Source organism: Ptychodera flava, assembly GCF_041260155.1.
Source record: "Ptychodera flava strain L36383 chromosome 23 unlocalized genomic scaffold, AS_Pfla_20210202 Scaffold_24__1_contigs__length_23054250_pilon, whole genome shotgun sequence".
In the NCBI taxonomy this organism is placed as follows: domain Eukaryota; kingdom Metazoa; phylum Hemichordata; class Enteropneusta; family Ptychoderidae; genus Ptychodera; species Ptychodera flava.
Genome location: NW_027248278.1, coordinates 12,081,284 through 12,099,747, shown reverse-complemented (window position 1 = coordinate 12,099,747; position 18,464 = coordinate 12,081,284). Strand labels below are relative to the sequence as shown.

The 18,464-nt window shown below is 37.8% G+C and overlaps 1 protein-coding gene and 1 long non-coding RNA gene across 2 annotated transcripts in view; one reads left to right on the top strand and one right to left on the bottom strand.

Annotated features, from left to right (window-relative positions):
* LOC139124490 (periodic tryptophan protein 2 homolog) overlaps window positions 1-7,426 on the top strand; it is a 43,679-nt gene extending 36,253 nt beyond the window's left edge. Inside the window, exons 16-18 of the mRNA XM_070690631.1 lie at window positions 100-318; window positions 4,249-4,474; window positions 7,092-7,426. Coding sequence (XP_070546732.1) covers window positions 100-318; window positions 4,249-4,474; window positions 7,092-7,236 — 590 coding nt within the window. The 3' untranslated portion in view covers window positions 7,237-7,426. The remainder of the gene's footprint in view (window positions 1-99; window positions 319-4,248; window positions 4,475-7,091) is intronic.
* Window positions 7,427-13,398: 5,972 nt separating this feature from the next.
* On the bottom strand, window positions 13,399-17,077 carry LOC139124894 (uncharacterized). Its single transcript, XR_011550086.1, has 2 exons — window positions 15,857-17,077; window positions 13,399-14,786 (listed from the first exon to the last, which is right to left on the bottom strand). It is a non-coding gene; the product is annotated as an uncharacterized lncRNA (long non-coding RNA).
* Window positions 17,078-18,464: the final 1,387 nt, after the last annotated feature.

Genomic DNA, 18,464 nt, shown 5'->3' with positions numbered 1-18,464 from the left:
GCGCGGATATATCCGGCGCCATAGGTAGTCAAGGGGTTAAAGATATGCTATTAAATTGCTCACTATTTTCAAATGACTTTTATATTCACCATGTAACAGGAAGATCCTGGGCAGCAACAACAACAGAAGGACTGCTTGTCTATTCTCTTGACAGCAGTATGACCTTTGACCCCTATGACCTGACCACAGATGTGACACCTGATGCTATCCGGAGGGCGCTCTTTAAGAAGGAGTACGCCAGCGCTCTGATGCTCAGCTTCAAACTGAATGAAAAGGATCTTATCCAGGAAGTAGTGGAGACCATTCCGCCCAGTGAAGGTGAGAGAGATTTGCTTCAATTCCTGCAGATGGAGTCAGCGGGAACTTATACAATATGGCTACCATCAAAATTATTGCCCATCAGTATTTGCTTTGGTTGAATAATCTGGTCTGAGATATTAACCTATATTGCATTGCATAATCAGTACTACGATAGCGTCAGTAATGCCACCTCATTGCATTGAATGATGAGTTTTGTTCATTTGTTGACTGTTCACAGTACAGTGTTGTCTTATTTAGTTAACAAAATCTTAAAATTATAAATTTTATATTGAATATCATCAGTGATAATAAATGTTTCATTAGTTTTTTAGCCGGGGGGACTTATAGGTTTGGTCATGTCCGTGCGTGCGTGCGTGGGTGCGTGTGTCCGTCGTTCACGCAGATATCTCAGAGACGCCTGGAGCGATTTCGTTCAAACTTGGTCCAAGGATAGTACCCTACCTCATACAGATGCACGTCAATTTGTTTCACAATGCTATCAAATTTGGCCGTGTTAGAGGACTTTTTAGTTTTCACCTCCATAACTCCATGAAGGCATCCATAGCTCCATGTATAAGGCAGTCCATAGACTCCCATGTATAAGGCAGTCCATAGACTCCCATGTATAAGGCAGTCCATAGACTCCCATGTATAAGGCAGTCCATAGACTCCCATGTATAAGGCCAAGAAAAATAAAAATTTAGTTTCTCATCGTATTCATATTGCAAAAAGGATGCAGTGACACAGTTTTTAGTCCCACAGATAAAGTCCAGGGGGCTTATAGATTGGGTCATGTCCATCCGTGAGTCCATCCGTTCACGCAGATATCTCAGACACTTTGACAAAATGTCACGTGACCTTGGTGACCTTTGACCTCGAATATACATATTTGTCCATAACTCAGTAACCACAAGTGCTAAACCTTTCATATATGGTATGATGGGACACCTTATGACGCCACATATTGTACCTCATTAATTATAGGCATATCTAATTTTGAGCGAGCCAATAGAGCTAGAGGTCTGATTTTTGGTATATAGGGATAGACTTTAGGATAGAAATTTTTTGACAAAATGTCATGTGACCTCGATAACCTTTTACCTAAAATACACGATTATGTCAATAAATAAGTAACCACAATTGCTATGTCCTTTATATTTAGTAGGATGGGAGACCTTATGACAACACATGCTTTACCTCATTAATTATGCACATATATAATCGTGGGCAAGCCAATAGAGCTAGAGGTCTGAATTTTGGCATATATGGATTAATTAGCGATACAATTTTTTTTTCAATATGTTAGGTGACCTTGATGACCTTTGACCCTGATTATGCATATATATGCATAACTCAGTAACCACAAGTTCTTTACGCTTCAATTTTGATAGGATAATAGACCTTAAGGTGTCACATCTTGTACCTCATTTATTATGCGCATATGTATTTCTTGGCTGGCCAATACAGCTAGAGGTCTGATCTTTTTTCCTCATTTTGAATAATAACTTAGACATGCCTCTTGTTTCAAATTGGGAACAATGACATAGACCTATGTGTCCATAGATCTGAACATATACACTCTAGTGATACTTCTTAATGACCACATTTCCCTGCCCTATCAAGACTAATACTCCTATTACAAGTGGGGACTATGTCATTGTCAATGACTTGTTTAACTGAATGTAGCCCTCTATTTGATTTTTATTTCCCTTTTGCCATACATATATGGCAATTGGGAGGTTATATGGTTGAAAAAAGTCTATGCGAGATGTCTGTCTGTATGTATGTATGTATGTATGTATGTGTGTATGTATGTATGGATGTCTGTCCGTCCAACGCAAAGAGCGTAAACACAAAAGTTTTCGACAATTCCATACTGTATTGTGTACATTCAGTATAAACTAACTACAGATCATAACAAACAGTGTTGTTCAAAATTGTATACACTGCCACTAAAATTACAGATAAAACTATCTCGAACCCTCCAGGAACACTGTTAGTTAAACGACAATCATCTACTGTGGGAAATTCAACATACTTCACAGACTTATACGTAACTCTCCGTTGAATCAGTGACAGACTTGGTGATGAATGCCATTTTGGCTTGTACCGCTCACAGCCAGTACATGCCAAGCTCTCATTTAATGGCAAGCGCACAAACATTTTTGCCTTAAATGTCAGAAAACCTAGGGAATAGGTACACAAATAGCTTTATTTTACCACCAAGTATAGCAATCATCGATATAACTCCATTATGTCAGCTAAAAATGCGTCTAAAACTACGTAAACATTACTAACCTCGATCGCTCACAAGTTTTGCAATATCTCTGCTATTACTCAGGTTATTTGCAAGATAAGACTAAGTATCATCTAAAATGACCAATGATTGGCTTATAGCGGTGAATCTATCGTTAGGCTATCGCTTCTGATAGCCAATCCAAAAAGCCCTTCTACAGTGTACGTCAGTGCTTCAACAGCACTTATAGAATCGTTTTCACAGCTGGCCGATGAGGGCGTCCTTGCTTGACAAAGGAAATTTTCAGATCGCGGAAGTGGGAGTGAAATCGTGATTTCTGGCATGTTCGGATGCGAAAAAATGCACTTCCAACGCAGTTTATGCATTGAAATTTTGGCAAAATAATTAAAAGTATACACATTTTTAAAATACAGAAAGAAAAAAAACTTAAATTATGCTAATATTTCTCTTTATTTGATCCTAAAATTCGCAATTTTTCCCTCCACTACTTGGGCCTCCCTATCAAAGTATTGTTGTTTCCAGGTCTTCTTAAAAGATAGCAGCTTCTTTTTGTAAGCACCATGCTTTACCAATGGGATACAAACATTTGGTTGAAACAGCTATGACCAGATTCTGAGATCTTTGTCCTCAGAATGAAAAATGGATACATGAAAAATTTAAAGGTGTTTTACAGTGTCTATTCAACCATAGTTAAATTTCAGGATATAGTCTTTGGTGAAACTTTACATATGTGTAATAAGACCTGTCATAAGACCTGGGTTTATTTTTCTGTCTTTTTACAGTGGGTTTCAATTTGGTGCAACAACTCGGTGTATGAGACACTCATATTGCATGTGACTCATTAATTTCAGTAAACCAGCATGGAGCCGCTCTGTCTGGACTGAGAAATGTACAGTTGATTTTTCTTGATTTACAGTGTAACTTTTATTACAATTTCAGTTGAGAGTTGAAGAGCTGAAGAGGATTTCTTAGCTGAAACTGAATTAAAATACATATTTTCTTATCTTAGCTTTTAAATGAAACTGTAAAAACAGCTACATTGTAGCTAAAGTGTAATCAACTGTTCAGCTCTTGGTCTAGATGGAGCGGCTGCCCCATTCTAGTTTACTGTTATTTAATTAATGTGTGACACCCGAGCTAATGGTGTACATTGTACATACATTGTGTCCATCTCACATAGTGAGTTGTGTCACTGAATTGAAACTCACTGTAAATGTACATTTATTCTCAAGTTTAATCTGCAGGCCATTACATTTTTGTGAGTTTGATTATTCTTGAGCAAGCAAGCTTGTTGAGCCCTAGGTTTACAAAGGCAGTCATCATGAAACAACAGCATGTCCCGTTAAATCTATAATGTTGCAACACTGGTCAAGAAGCATCTTTTTTCCATGCGATTTGACACAGTAATTGTATTGTTTGAGATCAGCTTTACGAAATTTCAAGAAAATCATCCATTTGCTCAAAGAGTTCAGAACTGGTAACATGACAACTTGTTATTGGTTCATGAAATGGCAGTTTCACTCAAAGGTTTTTCAACCGTTATTTTGATAAGAGAAAGTATTAGAGGTGTTTGGATTTTATTTTTGATGTATACCGGTACCAAGCTGTGAACATGTTAACCATTTTCCATTATTCACGATTATTTCAAACTCAGAGCTTAAAATTTGCTTAAATTAATGTGTCCCTTTCAGTTGAGCTAATCAGCCAGAACCTTCATGAATCCTATGTGGACAGGATGCTCGGTTTCCTAGCAACACAGCTGGAAACATCACGGCACATTGAATTCTACCTACAATGGTCTGTCCAGCTGCTGTCTCTCCATGGAAGCCCACTGAAATCGAGATCAGGTGCAATTATGAGCCTGCTGACAAACCTTCAGAAGAGTTTATCGCGAAGAAAGGATGATCTCGCCAAATTGTAAGTCTCACATATTTGTCCTTGAAGGTCAATGAATTTCAAAGTTTCTTAAAAGTCCTGGGAAAGTTCTTGAAGATGCATTTTAATTTTTGAAATTGTTGAAAATAGGTAATTTACTCACCACATTCAAAAGTGACAAGATTGCTAGTCATAGTATGGTGACAATGATGTGTAAAATGATCTGAGCTATTCTACAAATGTTATCTGAACTATTGTATTTTGGACCGAAATAATGCTTGAAATTTGCTGGACGTGGTGAGGAGTTTGCTCACTGATGAGGAAATAATTTCAAACATGCTGAATATCTTGCCAAAAGCACAAAGGAAACTCAACATCTCCTGCACACTTTACAAATACGGCTAGTTTTCAATCGGGTCCGAACCCACAACATACGGCACCAGTCGCCTAGCAGAGAGACAACAGAGAGAACCGCTCGGCTAAATCTCCACTCTCAAAAAAGAGTGGTTCAATAGCCGGCTAAGTTGTTACATTTTTCTGACTGAGACCGCTCCACACATTGTAGAGTTCGTGAAGCACTCATGCACGCACGCTCACTATCACACATCGCACATACAAACTTTATCGAAGCGAAGCAATGAATACATTGCTTTTAACTGGTCGAATGATTAGCTGCACAGTGCCTGAATGAAATTTTTTTTTTGTGACTCAGCTACTTTCTTTTGTGTGTGGCAGAGTTCACATTTAAATTTAGTAGTATGCAAATAAGCAAAAGTTAACCTTAAAATAGTAAAAAATTGTAAATTTTTAAGGTACCTTGTGACTTTCACATTAGCTTAGTTGTTCAAGCCCTAGATGGCAGAATGACTTATATTCAAATGAAGTATCAAAAGTGATCAAAAATTACAAATTCATAAACTGCCAGTCTAGAGCTTTGGAGATTAAATTTGATGTAAGTTTAAGTTTATGTCAACAAAATCCACTATAATTTGACTGTCATACAAATGACCAAAATAAAACTAGAAATTGGTGATATTCCAAACCAAAAAGGTGTTAGTTCCATGACTGTAAGTCTGTGGAGTAGTGTTAGTGTCATGTTTGTTTAAATCTAATTTGTTGAGATGAGTGGTATGCAAATCAGGGAAACTAATGTGAAACAGGTCAAAATTGGCAAACACAAACTGAAATTTGAAATTTTGTAGAAATGTTCCTGTTTTTTAAGCACATTTAAACTATTTATATCAAACCAAATTAAATAAAATAGATATACAAGTGAGTAAAATAGACATACAAACTGTTGAGAATAGTAAAAGTACTGAACTCACTCATTACTCCTCCGTGACTAATTTATTTGCTCAAGATGTTCCGAAGTTTGTTTGAACAAAGTTGATGTATTGACAGACATGCAAATGAACAAAAGTAATGGTCAAACATTGAAATAACATCAAGTACTTAATGGCTCTCATACTGTCATTATCAGAATGTTCTTATTTACAATCTTTCTAAATCAAATCAAAAGTTTTCTTTAATTTCTCCTCAATATTTTGGCATCGTCATACAGAGTTCATCTTGTGGTATTTTTTGATGTTGCACAGAACCAGTACAACTGAACATGTATATGGTCATTGAGAATTAGAATGTCCACTGTTTTTAGCTACTATAGACTAATATAGTCTATAGAAGCTATTGGGATGGGTATCCGTCCGGCGTCAGTCTGTATGTATGTATGTATGTATGTATGTCCGTTTGTGAGGCGTCCGTCCACTCAAATATCTTGAGAACCGCAGTACTTACTGATTTGATATTTGTTGTGTAGATGAAAAATATGATTTTGAGAAACTGTTTTTATTAATTTTTTGATAATGTTGGAAATATGCAAATTAGCGCCAAAAAAGGCGTTTTTGATAAAAAATCTTCTTCTTCATAACCACTGGTCAGACAGCTTTGTTATTTGGTATACAGGTCCCTAGGGATAACCCAACTTAGATTTGTTAAAATTGTGATGAAATATGCAAATCTGTATTTTTACGGAATTTTTTTCCCCATTTTTGGTCAGGCCATCCTGAAATGAGCTATCAAAGATATCCACCTTCTTTATCAATACATGTGTCACAAAAAGTTATTCTCTACATAACACAGCAGAGCTCTGTCGACTGTTGAGTCGCTTGTTTTTCAAAACCGCTGGTCAGACAGCTTTAATATTTGGTTTACAAGTCCCTAGGATGACCTTAGTGAGATAATTTCATACAGTCAGGAAATACTTAATTTTGTATCCATGTCTGTAGTAGCTTCAGGGACTTTGGCCCTATTTTTTAAACCTTTCAACACAATGGTTTTTCCTGAACTTTTATTACCAATAGTGATTGTGAACCCTTTTACCAGGATTTTTAGCTGAAGTTGAAAATGGAAAGTTGCATGATGACGTGGCCTTAGGTTGTGGACTAAACGAAAACCTCATTTGTAAAGTTTTTTTTTCTCAAACTCCTATGTGTACCAATTTTAGCTGTTGTAAACCTGCACTACATTTGAAAATTCAAACTTAAATTTTGCACCACTGTTTGTGGCTTGACCGCAAAAGACCCTCCAGGTTTTCATTAGAATTTTAATTGTAATTTCTATAAGCATCACTGTCTTTCATTTATGTTCTCTTTTTTCGTAGGTGTGACAGCAATAAATACACGTTGCAATATATCCTTTCCATGTCCCAGCAAAAACCTGTGAAGCGGAAAGCAGACGAGATTGGAGATAGTGATAGTGACGATGATAAACTTGAATTGCATTCCCTCATGAGTGACAGTGACTGAAGCATGTCTGTTACAGCTAGTGTGAGGTCTAATGCAGAAACTTGCCATGCGGCTAAAATTATGGAAATAATGTTGAGAAATGTCTGCCATCTGTTGTCTCCAAAGTGACATTTTTTGTTGGAAAGGGATTAAATCTTGCTCATTACCATTTTTATAGAGTAATAAACCACCATAAGGAAATCAAATGTGATATCTATGTCATTCTGTCTTTGCATTATTATAAGTGGTAAAACTTTACATCATTGTAATTCATACTTTAGCTTTCTATTGTTACCAGAATGTCCATTGATAATTGTGCACTTCTGATGTGCAAATCCTTGTGTCACTCTTTTCAACGTTTGTTGGAGGTAAAGGGAAAAAGATGTGTGTTTCTGTGAACATCCCTTCATGCTGTAAGCTTGGTCAGTCATGATTTTTAGGGGCCCAAGCCTATTGGCTGGGCCCCTATTGGGTTCATTGTTTTCTTCTTCTTCTCCTCCTTCTTCTTTCTCCTTCTGTCAATTCTTTGCCAATCTAGATCTTGAAAACCACTGCATGTAAACTTCCAAACTTTGCACAGTCATCAGGGCCAATAAGCAGTGGTGCACCCAACCCTTGAAATTTCTGCTCACATTTGGTATATGTAGATATACCAATGACATTAAACTGGTCCAATAATCATTTCCATTCAAGGTAATACATTAGCAGGTCCATGGGACATTTGTGATTTACAAATTTAAGTGGGACCATCCTGAACCAAAGAGAGCTTATATGGTAGTTCGGCGGCATCTGTATGTCTGTATATATGTATGTTAGTGTGTGTGCATGTATGTCAGGCCACATCAAAAACTCCCAAACCGTAGCACCTACCATCTTAGTATGTGCACCCAGGGGTGGAGATGTGAATTTGTTCAAATAAACATATCATTGTCAAAAATATGCAAATGAGGTAAGGGAAGATCCTGAAACTTTCGAACCACCAGCCAGATTTGTTGGAAACTTGGTATGCAGGTTCTTTACTTAGATTTCTTCAAATTATGGTGAAATTGTAATGGTTGTATATTGGGGCAATTTTTGCAGTTTTTGGTCAAAAAATCATCTTCTGTGAAAGGGCTTGTCCCATTGCCTTGAAACTTGGTATGCATAGTTTGTGTTTGGAAGTTCCCATGTAATAAATTTGTCTATGATACTGCGATGCTTGTTTAACTAGGTAGTAGTTTGGGACATACCATTATCATGTAGGTGTAGCGGCATCGCTAACAGTGGAAGCCCTAAAGAATGCCCATTATTACACGTTACCTTAGTCTTCAATCGTGCAACCACAGATCATAGAGAGACCAAATATAGTCTACATTAATTCAATGCTATACAATATTATAAGTGACACCTTCATTTTTGTATAGCAGATTGTATCACTAATTATAATGTACTAGGTTACATGGTATTGTGTTAGAGTGTGTGATCAATGGTTGCAAGTTGCCAACCATTTCATCCTTCAATGGACTGTACATCATATGTTCAAATGCACTTGACTATGAATATCACAAGCTAAGGTCTGTAAAGGCTATCAAATATCGTGTTTACGCTCATTCTGGCTTGCCATGTGTAACCAAATGTGAGGAAAGTGTCATTGATGCTATTTGTCTTATTATATGATAACCTGTGACCTGCCAGGCAGCATAAAAGTGGACACTCTACGTACCATTACCGTAATCAACCACCCTCCCCGCTGTACTTTTTTGAAGTTTTTCATTGAACATGACTGGCTCGAAGAAGTCGCCGACTCTATGCCATTTCCGGCCCTATTTGTCGAGACCCTCGATGACAACGTGAACGAAGTCACCAATCTCATAATTCACCTTGTCTTCATAAAGATAAACCCTGAAAAAAAGAAAAAAGTTTAGAACTGGTTTATAACTGTATTTTTAACGATGGCATGAGCATTATTTAGGAGTTAGTGTTCGAGAATGTCTATTTCCAAGAGACCATTTTCCTCATTTACTGCAGATATTAAGTTTTCATAAATGAGCGTTAAAAAACCATCCTACCTGGACTTTTCAGTGGACTTCAGACCGGCACTACCAACACGTATACTGGAAGGTCTGGCGTTGTCGTTTTCTGTTGGATGTGAAGATTCACTCGACCATTCTGCTTCGTCTATAATTTCTGTCCACTCAAGCCCCAAATCTGGTACATTCATTGTACGGGAAACACACAGGATCCAATTTTTGGACTTGTGTATCAGCTTTACAGCTGATAGAGCAATTCAGTGGACATGCAGAATTAAATTGCCTTTCCTTACAGAGTGGTACCTGCTGTGAGCATTTCTGAGTTTCTTTTCGGGTGACAGTGTTAGTTACAAAGATCTGTCAACAAATTATTTGTAAAAAGTATGAGTATCATATAGTGTATGTATGCACCAAATTGGCATATGTGCTATGTATATATCACATATGTACACTATATATATATATATATATATATATATATATATATATATATATATATATATATATATATATATGTACAGTGTGTGTTTGTCTGTTTGTTTAAAATGCGTTCATATTCAAGACTCTCCTTTCATACTGTTTTGATAATCATCTTCAACCTTCCATTTTGTACAATTAGACTAATATATAAAATAATATATATAATATTATATAAATACCACAACCCCCTGCGTTCGTCAAAGTTTCATTTTACCAAAACATTTTGCGACTGAAAGGTCGTCAAAAGAGATCATGTGTTTGCAGTTTGTGTCTGTTAGATCCCGCTTGCACATTCACCATGAGGCTGAGATAGTCATATTCGGAACCGTTAATGTTCAGCTTAATAGGTAGAACTATCGAAAATACAGTGTTTATTGATTTTATTGTCCCTCTCGAACAGGAAACATGCACTGTTTTTACTACCAGTACACTCCTCTATTCAGGAAAGGAGTATATTGATTGAAGTTATTATACAGTATTTTAGATTATCCGTTATTTAAATATGCACTTTCCTACTTTCCTCTTTATTGCTTGGTTCATTGTATATCATAGCTGACTACCATTGCCCATGCAAGGGCATGTGATTTTACATATCTTCCTGGCCGTTTTACCAATACACCGTTTACTATTATTTTTGTTTTTGTGAAAGGCCCGCATGGATGTCTTGATTGCCTGAAAATATTAGTTATATGGTGAGTCAGTGGCGTCTGTATGTCTGTATGTATGTATGTGTGTATGTATGTATGTGCAGATGTATGTCCGCCACAGGCAAAGGCTCCCATACCGCCAAAGCTACCATCTCAGTATTAGGTGTACAGGTAGATGCAGGGGTTGAGATGTGACTTTGTTCAAATGAACATGTCAGTGTCAAAAATATGCAAAAGAGGTAAGAAAAAGGGGAAATCCTGCAAATGTGCAGGAGTGGTGGCATGCCAATGACTGAAACAGCCACTCCACTGACCTTGAGTCATTTCATGTCATTGTTTATGAACTTTTACATATTAACAGACCTGCTCAAACTAAGAGGGACTAGCTGTGTTGAAACATTCTCTGCTATGCATATTGCTAGTTGACCTCCAGTACCTAAAGTTTCTTTTGTCATTTACTTTTGTCATTCTTGTTTTTCTGGTTTAAATATTTCTCGTTGTCTTTCTGGTTGTACTGTGCAGAAATCATTGTCATAACATCAACGTAGAATATTCCTGCACTGAACAGATAGAAACAACAGTTATTGTTGTTCTTTGGTACCAATACTGGTATGTACCAATTCTGATCAAATGTGAGCGACACCGTATAATTGCGGTATTTTTGTCGTTTATTACCTGCTACCAGCAATTTGCTAATTAATTAGGCCCGATCCGCAAGTGCTGGACGCTGACGGCTAGTTGCCCGATGTCAACTTTCGTCGCAGTCGCCAGGAGTCATCCCAGTGTTATTTTTTACTTCTAGGTCTACATTAGTTAGAACACCCGGGTCTGTTACAGCCAAAACATTGGGAAAGAATATCTGACATACCATGACTGTGAGGAAGTTTCAATTTATTTGTGTATGAACGAATGCTAGCGTCATTTTAAAGAGCGGTATATTGCTAATCGCTGAATCGAGGAAAAGTGCACGGTGCGCTGTTGACCTAATGCAATGATTTGTGTGCACCACATCCAAATGTGTTACGTCAGAGATGTCTTTAATTATTGACCACAACTTATTTTCGCCAAGAGCTGAGCTACAGACCCATTATTTATCCGTGTGTCGAAATTCGGACTTCGGTACTTCGAAACAAAGGTGATTGCTTCGGATTAAGTTTAAGTAGGAATGTTCAAATGAACCAACTGGGCAATTTTCGAAAATGCTGGTTTTATAGACCCATTTTAGCACCGCTGTCTGTGCTAAAACAGTATATTTAGCATCGGTGGAATGAGCTCTCGTCCAATCAGAATGGCGCATGGTAGCATGATATAATATAATTCAATTTGATGGACGTTTTTGTCGTCAGCTCAAACAGTTCGCGCTACCTTATATCACAGCTAGCTACGTTGTCTACATAGAATAAGTGCGTAAACATTTTTCAGATGTTCCATCGATAATTCTCTTGCAGTTTTTACTAGTGAACCATAATTTGTATTCCAATCCGCTATCATATTTTGAAATAATTAGTCTTACCAATCTTGTACCAAAAAGAGCACATTAGTTAAACGTAAGTATCAGGGCCGTAAGGTTAAGCACTTACAATCTGGAACGTTGCGATATGGCTGAAATTATGATAAATACTATGCTTCCGATAAGCCATTTGATGCAGCATGGAACTATGCAACAGACGACAAATTTTGAAAAATGCGCTTTGTTTTAACCTATAATTTTAATAAAAGTAGATACTGGATGGACGCCTTCGTCGATAAAATAGCAGTTGGGCTAGAAATATTTTTTTTACTATAACCCAAACGGGATTCGAACCCCCACACACTTCACGGCAACATCGCCTAGCTGCTAGGCCTCACACAAAACCAGTCGGCTACCGTTTCCGACCCAAAAGAGTTGGTCACGGCAACCGACTTAGATGTTACAATCCTGTGCGCGACCGAGCAACACAGTGTGCATGGAGCAGACGACACACAGACACAGTACAAACACACATAAAGTAATCGGAAAAGCACGAAGCTATACTAAATTTTTGAGGTCCGGACTCAGAAGGCGAACTGTACTCGAAGAAGTCTTTGTGTTTTTGTTTCTTTGCATGTTTGCTTGTTTGGTGTAATAAAAATAATAACACATGAGAGCTTGGGCAATATCACGATTTATGCCTGCCCAAGGGATGGTGGTCATGATCGAAATACTGATGATGCCCGAGCTGTAGGCAAGGCATTATCAGTATTTCGATCATGACCACCAGCCCGAGGGCAGGCAAAAAATCGTGATATTGCCAAGCTCTCATGTGTTATTATTTTTATTACACCAAACAAGCAAACATGCAAAGAAACAAAAACACAAAGACTTCTTCGAGTACAGTTCGCCTTCTGAGTCCGGACCTCACCGTAAAATGTTGTCAGTGCCGAGTCTAGGGTTGCCGCTAAAGTTTGCCGATCTCCTGGTAGCGTATCCAAATTTGTTGCTTGCATAGTCGCTGAACACAGAAATTGCATTCCTTGTTGCCATTTTCGTTCGTTTGCTGTTTACTTGCATCAAATATCGTCTAACTGTGCCGGTGACAGCTCTGCATGACGTTTCGCAGCCATAAGTTGCCAACTGCAAAGTACAACAAGCGAACGACAATTTGTTTTGCGCAGAAAGGATGCGCAGTAAGTAAAATGATGTCATCCATGTAATATCAAATGCAGAGGGCATCATCAAGTTCGCAGAGGGCATCATCACATTCGCAGAGGGCATCATCACGTTCTTTTACATGTCACGTGAGTCGTGTTTAACCAATGGCAGTGCACGCTGAATGAGTGAGGTGTAATAAATTATTTATAAGTCCTTGTATGATACGACTAACGTGTAAGAACTGTCATGCGAAATTTTCGTATTTCATGCCTTACGCTCAAATTCTAAAAGTTAAACCTATCAGATGTCTAGTGCCTGATTATCTTCATCAATAATAAGTTTAGGCCCTACTAGCATGTAATTTTATGATAGGAAACATACTTTATCACTACATGATGCCAACTAGGAAACGTTTAACACTTGTATAAACCCTGAATATAGGCACATTGAATTTAATGTCACTTTTATGTCTGGAACAGTACAATCCATGGATGTTATACGATATGTCATTGTATACGACGATACGTTTTACATAAAAAGTGCAAGCAGACACATGATGTATGACACTAATCTGTATTAGAATCTTTACAACAAGGGTAAGTTACATTGGTGTAAAATCTCTCAAGGAAGAAGAAAGATCTTGACAATTTTTCACATTTTACGCGAAATGTGAGAAGTAAAAGTCCTTTTATAGCAATTATATCTTTGCAATTAGTCACCTAGAACTCGGTAGATATGTGGTCAGTTAGCTGAATCATGTTTTGTTCGCAGAAGATCTGTGCCCGTCGATTGTGAAATAACAAATTACTCGCCGATATACAGTGACTATTCAGTGAGCTTATCTTAGAGATAAAATTTCGAAAAAATGAATTTAGGCTGAAAGATTACCAGAAAGAAAAATGAATTCTCTTCACAAAGTAAGTACGGCAATAACGCTGTTCGTCAGACCTGAAAGTGTCCCGTGCTTTTTTACACTATAATTAACTTCTATTGCCAACGAAAGGTAACAAAATAATATAACATTAAACGCTACCCAATCAGAGGCAGAAAATCAGTTGAAATACGAAATAGTCTTGATAGGGCCAGACAATTACTTCTCTACCAATTCAGGACAAATGTAGTTCAACATCATCTGTACCTGTTGGTCAATAACATGGCTTCCCATGTGGACATTATTAGGATCAGGGTGTGAGAGTACCATATCCCATACATCGATAAATCGGACTCCAATGCCTCCAAAGACACGCCGAATCATTCGGTTCATGTCATACAGAATCCAATCCCCACTGTGAACACATTGTGAGGGAGTAGTGTTTTCTCTGGGGTTAGCTAATCTTATCAGAACCATCGCATTGGGGCATCTGTTGAGTAGTCTCTCAGCAGCTAATTTTACATTGTAAATTCTGGACAGATAAGATCTCTTTGACCAGGTGACGAAATGGAAACTAAAATTGACGATGAATACCACGGTTCCTGTTTTACATTCTTCCATCGTGATTCCGTCCATGTAATCGCTTTCGAATACCAAGCTAGATGCAGGCTGTTCGAATGGACCAATACGGAGAGCTACAAAATGATGTATGCTGTTTAGAAGTGCCTTGTCTGCAAGGCGTGAAAAGGCTTGATTTACGTGCCGCATAGTTGATCCTCCACTCAGTCGAATATACTTATTCTTGAGACATGCTTCACGTTTATTTTGGGACCATTGCTGACCTCTGCACATCATGGGTACAAAGGTCAAATTGTCACTCCAGTAACCGTCTGTCATTGGAACTTTCAGATCTGGTCCACATCTAGGTAACTTTCGGGTGTCTGTCGAGCCTGCTAGAAGAATAATCAAGTTAACAGTTTTTATTAAAGTCTACAGTGTAGTCAATGTCTATTTACCAATCAATTTATGTATCTATGCGTCTATGCATCCACAAATTTATGTATTTACACGCCCATCCACACTCCTACCCACCAACCTACCAATCCACCCATCCATTCATCCACCCACTCACCCGACCACCCCTCCCTTCAAACATATCCATCTGTCCGTCCATCCATCCATCTACTTATTCATTTATTTATTATTTATTTATTTATTTATTTAAGACTACAGTGCCGTAAATGTATTTATTTATTTATTTATTCATTTATTTATTTTGCTTGTTTAAGTCACTTGTTGGGCTCTGAGCAGGCCACCAGCTCTTGCTAATCCTTTAACATTTATAGTAGTTTAAACCTTACACTGAACATCTGAGCCTGAGTCCAATACTTGCACGCTCAATTTTCTGTATATCAAAGGTTGTAATATACAGGTACACATTTAAAATATTCGGCTTGGAAATACATCGGACTTTTATTCCTAAGCGAGCAAAATTATATCAATCTCCTTTTGAGTATTCTACTTGTTCACTGTGGAAAGGTTTGCCATTGAAAATTAGTTACACTGCTTCGAATTATAATTTTAATGGTATAAAGACATCTTCAAATGTTGTACTTTTGCATATAGATGTGAGAGAATTTCGTTTCTGTTTTCTTGTTTCCATGCATGGCTTTAAGAGTAATGTTTGGTACTAACATCTGTTTCCTCTATTTTATGTATAGCGGTGATGTGTCGTCCTATGTTTGTGTCTGTTGGTCTACTATTTCTATTAATTTGCACCACAGAGCTGGTGGAAACAAGTCTCCCTTCTTTAGAATTAATTGAATAAACGTTTTTGTTAACAAGGTTTAATGTGTGCAAGGTAAATGACGCAAAACAGGAAAATGTGGTCAAGAATTGTGGTCAAGAATTGTTTCTCTATCCACATTTTTTTAGCGTTGCCAGAGCGTTCTTGGGACACGTTCGAAATGTACAATTTTATGGACATGTTTGTGTCACAAAAATAAGTCTCACTTGTACTCACTAGATATTTGGACTTTCAATGGAGTAGCACTCAGCAATCCTCTGTAATGACCCCTGCAAGACGAATACATTGACCATAAGCTTCACGCATGATAAAATGTTAAGCGTATACAAAAGGGTTGATAACTATCAAAAAAGTTTTCTTCTCCTGTTCCCCGTAGCATGTTGTGATACAACTAAGGTTGTGCACGAGCAAATGTACGATTTTATTGACAAGTGGATTTAGTAAAGGCCAGAATTCAAATGTTAAATAATCACAATCCATATAACGTGTATATAAACCGGGTTGACAAACTAAATAGACGGTGTGTCGACATGGTTTTGAAGCTAGAAAAGGTGCTCATTTATGATGAATCCTCTTCATATTTCATTGACCGGTTAAAATCAAGATGAGTCGCCGTCATTCCAAACATCAAGAATTGCAATTATTCACTCCTCTGCTGTATCAATGAGACTTTTTACTATCATATGTTTAACAACTTTCAGGAAGAATTACATGGACATCCAGTTATGTTAGACTTAAAATATTTGTTGAATTATGTGCAGTATGCATTGATATTAGTGGCCGTAACAAAAGATACGTTTTTGCTAATGCAACCTTATTCGAAGTAAGATCACAAACTTGATTGGTGCATTGTAAAAGGGATAGAAGTGGAAGTCGATTGCAATCTGTTCTTACTTTGTGAACAGAAGTTCTTTATCTGCGATTCTTTGCTCAGTGACGTTGACCACCTTTTTAATAGAATGCAAGACGGAATATAGGGTGTTACATGGTAATGATTTTGGTTTTTCACATACAAATACAGTTTCCCAAAGAGCATTGTGGTTTGTAAATTTACACATATCTTCCCACGATCCTTCGCTAATGACGTAGCACTCGCTAGTTTCTGACGTGTTATCCTGGACGAAGGTTCCTATCCAACCAGGCGGCTCTTTGTACCTGATTTCGTTATCCAGGAAGAGTATAGCTTCGCGCGTGAATGCAAGTGTGATGTTGATGGCAGCAGTACCTTGCCAAGCAGCATAAAAGTAGACTCTGTACGTGCCGTTACCGTAATCAACCACCCTCCCCGCTGTACTTTTTTGGAGTGTTTCATTGAACATGACCGGCTCGTAAAAGTCACCACCTTTACGCCGTTTCCCGCCATATTTGTCGAGACCCTCGATGACAACGTGAACGAAGTCACCAATCTCATAATTCGTCTTGTCTTTATAAAGATAAACTCTGCAAAAAAGAAAAAAAGTTTAGAAAGGGTTTATAATACTGTATTTTTTAACGATGGCTTGAACATTATTTAGCAGTTAGTGTTCGAGAATGTCTATTTCCGAGAAACCATTGTCCTCATTTACTGCAGAAATCAAGTTTTCATAAATGAGCGTAAAAAACCACCCTACCTAGATTTTTTAGTGGACGTCAGACCGGCACTACCAACACGTATACTGGAAGGTCTGGCGTTGTCGTTTCCTGTTGGATGTGAAGATTCACTTGACCATTCTAGTTCGTCTACAATTCCTGTCCATTCAAGCCCGAATCTGGTATATTCATTGTACGGGAAACGAACAGAACTCAGTTTTTGTGCTCGTGTATCAGCTTTACAGCTGTTAGAGCAATTCGATCGACTGGCAGACTCAGATTGCGTTTCCTTACAGAGTGCACGCGATACCTCACGTGATCCTTCCTGAGTTTCTTGTCGGGTGACAGTGTCAGTCTCAAAGATCTGCCAACAAATTATTTGTATAGAGTATGAGTATACATAATGTGTATGTATGCACCAAATTGACAAATGTGCTATGTATATATCACATTTGTACACAAACTCAAAACTCGTCGCTTTCATGTAAAAAATCACTAATATTACAACAACTGATTGAAAGTTACAGATGTACACAAAAAAACCCTAAAATTTAAACATACCTGCATTCCCTAGTCAGTTATATATCCTATATTCATTTGCCTTTCTTCGACACCTTTCATATCCCATGCATTACTGGAAAAGTGTCTGTCGATCGTTGAAAAGAATGACGATGCACTCACCTGCGTAAAGACAGCGACACCAACGGATAAACCAAGAAAGAAGACGATGATAAATTTAGACTCTTTGAAAAAGAAACGAATGCCGGGATAGAGAATTGTTGCCATAGTGGAAAAACTCACAGAAAGTGGTAACGTTTTGCGAAGACAATCAGCATAAACAGATGTTGCTGACAAGTGGACACCGATCGTCAAGCCGTGGCTGATAGATTTAGTGAAAATCGTGGCCAGCTGACACCAAACAGAGGATAGAAGGCGTAGGATATAATCTTATGTAAATTTGCACCTTGGGTAGCAATCTCCGTACAGAGATTGTAGCGCCGTGGAAAATTATAACCTAGCTGGGGAGTCTCAGCAGTACCCACACTAATCTCTGCCACAGGCGACGGTTTTCACCAACTTTTTGGGTATTGCGCGTTTTCCATGATATACATTTTCTGTCTTTTTTATACATAATACTTCGAACCAAAAAAAATTAGATAAATGAATAGTACACTAGTTTCAATATCGATCCTCGTTTCCGTGAACACTTGCAAAACATAGACCTTGCTCTAGGTTACAGGGATGTAAATTGATG